Below are 10,977 nucleotides of genomic sequence, written 5' to 3'. Positions count from 1 at the left end.
AAATGAGATTTAATCAAGAATTAAAAGATACTTTCGTTTAGCTTTGAATCCCCCTTTTTCCTATGATTGATTTCAAGATAATAGTTTAATTTCACTGGTTACCAAATTAGAGTTTACTAGATATCATGACGAGATTAACTAACATATATCAATTTATGAACTTTAATTTCAATGGTCAAGCAAATTAAGAATACCAAATTGATGTTAAGGATTATTTGGACTATGAATGATAAAATCTAAGAGTAACCTGTCTATGATCAAGAAAAGTAAATCAAGCACATATTATGATCAAATAATGCTTTGTAGCATAGTTATATCAACTAACTTTTACCACCTAATTCTAGGATATGTTCTATCACTAATTCTAGCAATTTAATTATCATAAACTACTAGGTAACAAGTTCACGCAACAAGAATGATCATCCAATGACACAAAACTTGAAGGAAAAGTAGTAAAGGCTAGAACATTAACATACTAGGATGATGATCTATCAAACACAAGCTAAAACCAACTTCATAAATCCATAAAATAAGAAATCAAAACATATTAAAGGGTTCATCTAATCTAAATGAAAGAAAAGGGTTATTGGCCCATGATTATAGCAGAAACACAAGTAATCATAGAGTAAACTAAGTTCAACACTGTAAAAGCTAAGCAAACTGAATGATTAATGATGAATCCTTACTCCAATCTCTTTAATTCGTGTTCTTTGATCGAAATCAGTGCTCGTACAGGTTTCTCAAGGGTTTTGGGTTGCTTTTGGTCGAAGAAATCAGCAGCCCTCTTTCAGATTTGACTTATGGTTGATAGTTATACTTGCCAAAAATTAGCTTCCATGTCGTGGCAATATGTCTGCCACATCGTGGGACACACTTTGAATACGTAGGCCAAAAGTCTTCCATGCAGATCCGAAGAAGCTTCTAAGTCTAGACACGTCGCCACATTGTGGCGTCTATGTGACCACGACATGGGAGATACTTTTTGCACACTTCTCTTATCTTCTTTCTTCTTGATACATGCTCCAACCTCCAAGTTTCTAGCTTTATCCAGTTTTAGTCATTTTCTTGAGAATGTCCTTTGGCTACAAAATAATGCAATATCAATTAGTTTGGGGAGTGAAAGGTTGTGTGAAATAATAATGTGAGGTCGTGACCATGGTACTATTGTACCGCTGTGACTAGTCATTTAACAGAGTATAGATGATGACCACAAACTATTCTAGACAGTTTAGTGGAACACTGGCAGACTCGTAATATGTAGGTGTTAACGAACTGTGCATTCATTTGTGTATTCTATCCCCCATTGTTGCCTCTTATATATATATATATATATATATATATATATATATATATATATATATATTATATATATATATATATATATATATATATATATATATTGTTATGGAATCCCCAAAGCAATAGTCTACTCCTTTCTTACAATGATCCCTTAGGATAGGTCCTCTGTAATCATCATACTAGGATCAGGGAGTGAGAATAATAGGAATGCGCTCACCACGCTCCTAAGCCTGGCTCACTCAGTTTCTTTGTATCACACGTAGCGGTATGAAGATACATGGATAATGATGTTTGAATTTGTTGAGAGATTTAAGGAATTTTAGGTCATAGAATAATAAACCATTGTAAGGCCTGTAGTGCCTACTTTATGCTTATGCTATTGTATTAGTGTTGACATTCAAAGTTTTTAATATTAATGAAAAAAGTTTCTTTGAATTTTTTTATAAATGTTATGGGACAAATTCTGCACTAATAAAAGAATGTTATGTTTTAAATAAACATAAATAAAAGGTCTTTTCGGGCCATAAAATTGGATATGTCACATTGTTCAAATGATAGGTTAAGGTAAATTGATCATAACAACTAGCCAAAGAATTAAGAACTATATCAATGGTCAACTCTTTGTCGAAATTCACATTGATTTTGCCAAGCCTTTCCACGTGTTTCTACATCTTCTGCACATGAGCATGTACAAATTCTCCTTCCTTTAGCTTACACACCGTTATGGAATTGACGACTTTAAATAGTTATTGTCTTGCTTTCTTGTGAAACATTTCAACAATTTGCAAGTTCATTTCATTTGGCCACTAGTCCTCATAATACTTTTGGAGTTCTGGCGACATAGTGGCTATCACTGTGACATCCCCATTTTCACGGCTACAAAAAACCGATTTGTTTATGCTTATTTAAAAATCAGAGTATCCTTTGTAAAAAATAGTATTGCAGAATTTGTTCCCAGAAAACATGATAAAGATGTTATCAAAACATTTCCGAAGAAATGTATTTTTATTTAAAACATTGGGATGTCAGCGTCAATACAGAAGCCTTGCAGTAATTAAACTGGTGGCCTAATATTCATTGAATCTCTAAGCAAAATGTATCTTTCATATAGCCACCTGTGATACAATAAACTGAATGAGTTAGGTTGGGAAACCTGATGAGTATATAGAGTTTTCAATCCACAATAATAAAGTTGATTTGTTTCTTCACATATTTCATATCAAACAGTTAACCCGATTACTCATGCTCTTTTGCAACTACTACTTGGGAATGGATTCTAAGGCGGTGCACCATCCTTGTTACTAATTTTGATACAATAAACTGAGTGAGTCAGATTGGAAAACCTACTGAGTACATAGAGTTTTCAATCCTCAATAATATAGTTAATTTGTTTCTTCGCATATTTCATATCAAACAATTAACTCGATTACTCATGCTCTTTTGCAACTACTACTTGGGAATGGATTCTAAGGTGGTGCACCATCCTTGTTACTAATTTTGATAAGGTGGATGAGATCTTGGATTTCACTGCAATCTAGGGTCATTGCCCTAAATAGAGAAAGATTTTAGTGAGTATTTTGTATGGTGTTTTATGGTGGTTATGGAAAACAAGAAACAACATAATGCTAAAAAATCAATTCATCTCTTCAACTAAGGTCGATGATATCAAATCCTTGGTTTATATTTGGATTAGTGACAGGAGACCTAAATATTCATGTAATTGAGTAGATTGGTATGTATGCCCCTTTTTTTGTAAGTAAAATGCCCTTTGTACCTCTTTTTTCTCCCTCGTCTATTTGTTTGCTAGGCATGGGTTATTTTATTTTCTTTTAATAATATTTACAAGTTCCAAAAAAAAAAAATTCTCTCTCGACATAATTGGTAATAGATATAAATTACATTCGATGAATCAAATTTTGATGTAGAAGAATCACCTACTTCAAAAAAAAGTCCAATCCATAAATGCTCCCAAATTTACATCCCAGCCCTTAACGAGGTTACGAGGAAGCTTCGCAGTCTCCTTACACTGAACAGGAACACTATTCTTTATAAACCCCCAAAATTTCAAATTCTTATCAAAATTTACAAAAACAAAAACTATGAAGATCCTGGACCTCCTTCTCCTCTTCCTCCCTCTCTTCTTCGCCATTCCAATTCAATCTTCATCATCACAGCCACATTTTCTCAGATCATCGACAAAAACTTTCAGTAATCAGAGAAGTGATGCCGCACCTCAACAGTACTTCGAAGTCACACACCCACTTCCCACCGACGACATTACTCCGGCATGCTCCGTCAGCGTACTCAATCACAGCTTCGGATACACCTACGGCAGTCCACCTGTCACAGTTAGCTACACCCCGCCTCCGGCCACATGTGAATGGTCCCTTGCCGTACTTGAATTCCGAGCTGAATGTAAAGGTGAGCAGTACGACCGTATCGCCGGAGTCTGGATTGATGGGGTAGAGTTGTTGCGTACGAGTACTGCTCAGCCGACTGAAGATGGTATTTTCTGGAGTGTTCGGAAGGATGTGACTAGGTATTCTTCGATTATTTCTCAGCCCAATCTCACCCTCGCCGTTATGCTCGAAAACATTGTCAACGACGAATTCACTGGCGTTTACCACATTAATATATCTTTCCTCTATTACTCCGATAAAGTCGCTAGGGTTCCGTTATCTATCGTTCCGGGAGAATCAAGAGCTAACTCGTTCAATAGAAAATTGATTTCTGTTAATTCACCTGAAAATGAGAATAATTTAGAGGTCGGTCGAGTTTTAAATTCGTTGTATCCGTATAATAAGCCAGCAGATTTGGTTCTACCTATATCAGGTGCTCTTGATGAGGGGTTTTGGTTTAGAATTCAAGATGAATTTCATATCGAAACGACAAATCTTCAAATTTCTCAGAAGACTTACAAAGCGGTGCTTGAATTGTATGTTTCGTTTCATGGAGACGATGAATTCTGGTACATGAATCCTTCAGATTCGTATGTAGAAACCAACCATTTGGCCACCGGAAGAGCTCACGGGGCATACCGTGAAGTATTGGTGACGATTGACGGTCAATTAGTCGGATCAGTGATTCCTTTCCCGGTGATATTCACCGGCGGAATTAATCCTCTGTTTTGGGAGCCGGTTGTCTCCATTGGAGCTTTTGATCTTCCTACTTATGATATCGATTTGACTCCATTTCTAGGGCTTCTTTTAGATAACAAAAAACATTCAATCGGGCTTCAGGTTGCTGATGGTATCTCCTTTTGGCTTATCGATGCAAATCTACATCTCTGGTTGGATCATACAGATGTAAACGCTGAAACTGTGAAGTATAAAGTCCCATCAATGCAGATCCAACGTAAATCTGAGTTCGTACTCCTTGATGGAGAATTCGAAGTAGAAGGAGAAAGGAGTAGTCAAGCTACCGGATGGGTAAATTCAAGCTTCGGCAATCTGAAAACCCAATGTACCGAAAAAACCAAATTCAAGAGCAAGCTCAAGTTCAAATCAGAGGGAACTAAGAAAGAACTCGACCAACAGATCAAAAGGAAGACGAAAATCAAAATCACAAATGAGATGGGTCAATTGATTGGAAGCTTAGAAGTAAAAATAGATTACCCTCTGAAGATCTCCATGGATACTCAGCCTGGAGTAGATGAAGACACCTCGTTGATGATCACGAAGGTGGAGCAAGAACGAAGTGAGCGGTTTTATGGTGAGAACAGTTCTAGGGTTTTGAGTCACAAACAGAATTGTAATGGTTCGATGGTGGTTATGGGTAATTCTGTTCTATCAGGTTCAGCCGATAATCATCAGAACTACAATTACCAGGATGAATTTGGTTGTTATTCTCGAAATGTTGGTGTCGTGGATGGTGATGTTGTTGGGGATCAAACATTCTTCACTTGTGAAGCTTAGTTCTCATTCGACTCGTATTGTTTAGTTTAGTTTAGTTTAGTTGTGTTTATGTAAAATTTGTATAAATAAGCTGCCATAGTTTTGAGGCATTTAGCTTTAGTTATATGTTTGGAATAAAAACTCTATGTATGGTTTTAAATAATTGACTTAGCTTGTTTTTATGGCAAAATAAACAGTTTAAGTTTTCTTATGGTTTAAATAATTGATGTTATGATTTATGGTTGATGACAATAATGTATCAAGATTGGAGCTTGGATTTAGAAAGGTAAGCAAAGATTATATCTGTGCATTTGAAGTTGAATGGGGGTGATTTTGATTGTGTAGGTATTTTGGTGACGTTTTTACAGTTTATCTGGATGATTTGAAAAATATTACCCAGCAATGTAACTAAAGGTATTTTTTTATTAAGAAACGTATAGTGTTTTAAAATTGGACAATAGAATAACTGAATAAGGTAATAAAATCAACATTATTTTCAAAATAAAATTTAGAATCGTGTCATTTTTAATAACTCTGTTAGTGTGTTGACAACCGAATTAAGTAAAAAGATAATATCTCTGTGAGTGTGTTGAGAGCAGAATTAAGGAAAAAGATTCGCCCACCGTGGGGCTCGAACCCACGACCACAAGGTTAAGAGCCTTGCGCTCTACCAACTGAGCTAGACGGGCTTTTTGTTAAAATTATTTTATGAATAATAAAATTACGAATTATGATAAATCCAAGTCCATAACCTTCAAATTTAATCATTTGAGAGATCGAATCACCTTTCGCCATACCTATTTTATTTATATGTAAATTCAAACTTGATTCTAATTTATAAAATTTTATCTATCTAATAAATAATACAAAACTAAATTATAACCCGTGGACACCACGGATGAGAAAATTAAAAATAATTTTAATTAAATTATAAGTTAACTATTGAGCAATGATAATAAAAAATTTAATAATTAATAAATATAGATGTTTTATGAGTAAGTTCATAATAATATAATGTTGGTTTGAATATCCGATCGACTATTTTTTATTTTCTCTCTAGTATCCATGGCATCCATATACTTGTTTGATAAATAATTAAAAAACTTTAATAATAAGTTATGAGTATTAATTAAAAAATTAATATAATAATATGTATTGGTATTAAAATGATCGACCAATGATAAGAAAAAAAAATCTTAATTTATAATGATAGATGTTATATATATATATATATATATATATATATATATATATATATATATATATATATATATATATATATATATATATATATATATATATATATATATATATATAATCAAATACTTCAAACTACAACAACACACTGGTTTGATTCGATAGACATTTTGTATTTGTAGAAATTTTATAAAATTTTAATTTTGTATGTATAGATATTTTATAAAATTTTAATTGAATACTATTAATTAAAAAGTTACATTAAACTATTTAGTAAGAAAGTCATTTTTAGGACAAAAAAAAACTATTGTTAATTCCTACAATAGACGGAAATTAAACCTACTCCCTCTCAAACACTTTCTAGTCAAGAAAAAACACATATTACCCCCCCCCCCCCTCTTCTCTCTTTGCAAGTCAGTATGGAAAATGCTTCCATTAGGCAAGGATCTGTTCGTCTATGTATCTCGGTGTAACTCGAATGCAAATTTGGGATTGGATGGCCAGGTATTATAGAAATCGATTTAAATTTTTATATAGAGTTTGAGTATATTCATGATTAAAATCGATCATAATATCGTTAGGGTTTTCTCAGATTTGGGCCTTTGTTTGTTAAAATTGTTTTTGGGTTTTGGGAAATTGGAAGAAATTGAACTTGATTACAAATCAATTACACTGGTTCATGTATTTATGACTGAAAATATCAATTGTCCAGAGTTAAAGGATTTCTTACATGTAATCGTTCAATCGGCGATATGAGATGACAGATGGAATCACGAATGCAAGAACTTTGTTGCATAAGTGTCGGTAGGAAATGACGTTTGAGGGGTTATGATATCATCATCAATAGATAAAGCATCTTTGCATAAAAAAGGTATCTTGGACTTGAAATAACACTCTCTTTCTCAAACTATTCAAGGTTTGTTGATGTTTTTCATATATATATATATATATATATATATATATATATATATATATATATATATATATATATATATATATATAATGTTTTTTCAATTTATTACTTAATTATTCCATTTTTCTCCCACAATAAATACACATACACTCCATACATACACTAACACAAACACACAAATTATAGCAATGTGCTTTGAATGTATATTGTTATAATGATAGCTTGAATTTATATTTGAAAGTAAAAAACATAATTAAAAAACATTATAGCCGATAGAAAATTAACAATGGCTATTTTTCTATTAAAATGGCATATTTGTCATTTTTATAATATAAAAGGTCATAGTTGTCAGTTTCTAATATAAAAGGACAGACTTGTTGTTTTTTAATATAAAAGGGCAATATTGTAGACACTGTTATAATTTAGGATTCCCCATCTATTTCAACCACTATAAATACACGAAATAGCTATGTACTTTTTATGTATGGATTTTATAGACTATTATGTTTTAGGATGCCCTATCTATTTCAAACACTCTATATGGATTTGTAATAATTAAATAGACTGTTTAAAGTAGAATACACTAATAAGAAAAATATGAAAACTTAATGCAATAAATAAGTAGTTTTTACCGAAGAAATTATAGCTTGGATATATAGTTTTTACCATTTCATAAAACTTTTTTTAAAAAAAAAGTTACCATGTCTAGTATATGGTATATGTCTCTAAAACGTAATACATATTTTCTGAAAAACCTTGCATAGACCTATTATTTTTTAATACAAAAATCATTTTTTTTTTAAGTAGAATGTCATTTCAAGTACATCCTAGTAGCCATTTTGAAAGTAGGATGACATTTCAACTCTACTCCCATTTATAAAACATTAAAAGTCTACTACTATACCTTTATCAATATATAAAAACATCATTAAAATAAATATGTTAACCAATAAAATAAAGCAGAAAAAATCAGATTAAGAGAATAGAGGAAGTGAGAAAGTGAGAAAGAATTAGCCAAATTAGGCACTCTAAACACTGATTTAACATTAAATAGAATATTAGAGAACATTTGTACAACAAGCAATGTAAATAGATTAGGTTTTTATAAAACCAACAATATTAACTGAATTAACATTCATATTAAAATTTTGATAAAACCAACAGCCTTACCTGAGTTAACATTAAACATGAATTATGGAGTCTAAAACACATGTTAATTAAAACATATATATATTTAGTAAACATCGATGCCTATAAGATGGTAGATAAGAACCGTAAGATAAGGAGAAGAAGATAGAAATAAGGAAAATAAAGAAAAATAATAAAATGATCAACAGTTGTTTGGAGAATTATGTATCAGATTCGCAGAGAAGAAGAAGTAGGCAGAAATCAAATGAGAAAGACGGCAAATCTTGGAAATAGTTTTAGGGGTTTGGTTTATATAAACGAAATCAATAAGCAAATATAATATTGTAATCATTATTTCATTCCTATTATGATGCAGGTATAAATGGTAAAAGATAAAGCAATTAAAAAACATTGCTGAATCTAAGGGATTTGGTGATATATGATACTTCAAATATATTTAAATGCAGGGGGATATAGTAACCAAATGCCTAATTAGTAGGAGATGATCAAGGAAGTTGATATCAATTCTTCAAAGAAGCATTGAGCGGGAAAACAATTCATAGGATGGCTAAAGCTAAGACACGTGGAATGAAGGAGGTGTAGAAAGGGGACACGTGACGCCTTAAAGAGTCTTTTATTAGGAAGAGATTATAAAGTTTTCAAGTTTATAATTTTCTCTTTTTAAACATACTTGACTTTGTTAGAGTTGATGTAACATTAAAATTATATTATATCTTTCTATTATTTTTTTTAGGCTTATCGTTTAGGTAAGGCTTCAAGGAAAGAGAAATTTGTCACATGCTTAAAATGCAAAACCTTAGTCATAACAAAAGGAGTTGCAAAGGTCATAGTAGTGCAAGTGGTGCAGGTAAAAGCAGTGCAAGTGGTGATGGTGATGCAGGTCAAAACAATGCAAGTGGTGTTGGTGGTGCAAGTCAAAGCAGTGTAAGTGTTGCTGGAAGTGTTGCTGGTAAGAAGATACCAAGTTGGGCTGGGAAAAGCAGTGCAATAAGTGTTGTTAATAGGAGACCAAGTTGGGTTGGGAAGGAAGGAAAGACAGTAGTTTGAAAGCATCCTAGTCGTTTTATTTCGTAGCTTAATGTAATGGCTTTTTACACTATGCAATGTGTTGATGTTTTTGTTAACATTATGATAATCTTTTGTTAACATTATGATGATCTTTTGATAACATCTCTATCTTTTGCTAAAATTATGATGATATCCTACTATCTTTTGATAAAATCCTACTATCATTTGTATTTCATTCCAATTACATTACAACAACATGACACAATTCCATTCCAATTACAATCACCACACAATTACAATCAAACCAAATTACATAACATTCCAGTCAATTACAATCCATTCCATACCACTACAATTACATTCCAATCAACTAAAATCCATTCCACTAAAATTACATTCCATTCCAGACAAAAAGCAAAAACAAAAGGGTTGAAACCAATTACATTGCAATTACAGTACAATTTGTAAATTAGAGTTGCTACAAAAAAAAACCTAATTGCACAGTAACAAAAGCCTCAATTTTTTATTTTCATTTTGAAGCTCTTTCATTTGTTGGCATGAGCGGAGCTATCTTCATCAACCCAACATAGAAACCCACATTATGGTCCCTAAAATTTCAATAATTAGGTCTAACTTTTATTTAGTGTTTAGAGCAAGTGAAACATCGATTAAACCTAAAATTACTGTTCCAGTACAACAGTACAATCACTTTCCAAGGCTTTTCTTGGTCGTCGAGGTTCGTATAATAGTTAGATAACCACAATCACACCTTATCACCATTAGCGTTGAATTAAAGAAGTTGCATAAAAGAAGAATAGATGTCCAAGTCGTAGAGAAGAAGAATGGATGCCACGTATTTGAAAAGCATTCTTATAAGGTTGATTATATTAAAAAGGAAAAAATACCCCTGGCCTGTTAGGCACGTGAGGCGTATTCACAGAGATAGCTAATGACAAATGGACGTAAGGACCAAACACGTATTAAAAGCAAATGTTAGGGATGCCCAACGTGCAAAATAAAACATAAGGACGAAACATGAAATTATTGCAAACCATAATGACCGTTTCAGTAATTTGTGTTCATCTAAAATGTTATCCACATGAATTTGAAAATCATTATCATCCCTATCAGATACGTCCTGAGAATCTGTAACATCCTAAAATCATGATAAAATTTTTGTTTTTCAGTTTAAGTAAAAATATTGTTCAATCAAACCCAAGTCATAAAAACCAAATATCCAAATATAGATATCACAAAATCAGAGTATCATAAAATCTACAAAATGTATCATTGAAGGATGTGTAAGATCACGTATTCGCCTTGCCACGATCCTCTGAAGTACCTAAAACATAACACTTAAACTGTAAGTCAAAGCTTAGTGAGATCTCCCAAAATCCCTCACGCAGAATAACATATACAAACATGCATGTTGGGTCCACAGTCATCAGACTGGATTACCCTCGGGTCCACAACCATCGAATTGGATTACCCCTGACCCACAGTCATTAGATTGTATTG

The 10,977-nt window shown here is 32.4% G+C and overlaps 1 protein-coding gene, 1 long non-coding RNA gene and 1 other non-coding gene across 4 annotated transcripts; 2 read left to right on the top strand and 1 right to left on the bottom strand.

Annotated features, from left to right (window-relative positions):
* The first annotated feature begins 3,264 nt into the window (after window positions 1-3,264).
* Window positions 3,265-5,355, top strand: LOC145068911 (Peptide-N4-(N-acetyl-beta-glucosaminyl)asparagine amidase A protein). Its single transcript, XM_079015879.1, has one exon. It carries the CDS (start codon window positions 3,399-3,401, stop codon window positions 5,211-5,213), a length of 1,815 nt encoding a protein of 604 aa, XP_078872005.1. The 5' UTR covers window positions 3,265-3,398; the 3' UTR covers window positions 5,214-5,355.
* A 453-nt stretch (window positions 5,356-5,808) lies between these two features.
* Window positions 5,809-5,881, bottom strand: TRNAK-CUU (transfer RNA lysine (anticodon CUU)). Its single transcript has one exon. It is a non-coding gene; the product is annotated as a tRNA-Lys (tRNA).
* Window positions 5,882-6,787: 906 nt separating this feature from the next.
* Window positions 6,788-9,544, top strand: LOC145071122 (uncharacterized). Of its 2 annotated transcripts, none has more exons than XR_013690261.1 (3): window positions 6,788-6,893; window positions 7,102-7,260; window positions 8,898-9,544. It is a non-coding gene; the product is annotated as an uncharacterized LOC145071122 (long non-coding RNA). The 2 variants fall into 2 exon arrangements; XR_013690263.1 differs by having other exon boundaries at window positions 8,807-9,544.
* The last annotated feature ends 1,433 nt before the right edge of the window (window positions 9,545-10,977 follow it).

This window comes from Lactuca serriola, chromosome 8, assembly GCF_051521515.1.
Source record: "Lactuca serriola cultivar US96UC23 chromosome 8, Lser_US96UC23_V15, whole genome shotgun sequence".
Taxonomy (NCBI): Eukaryota; Viridiplantae; Streptophyta; class Magnoliopsida; order Asterales; family Asteraceae; genus Lactuca; species Lactuca serriola.
This window is presented reverse-complemented; position numbering and strand designations above follow the sequence as displayed.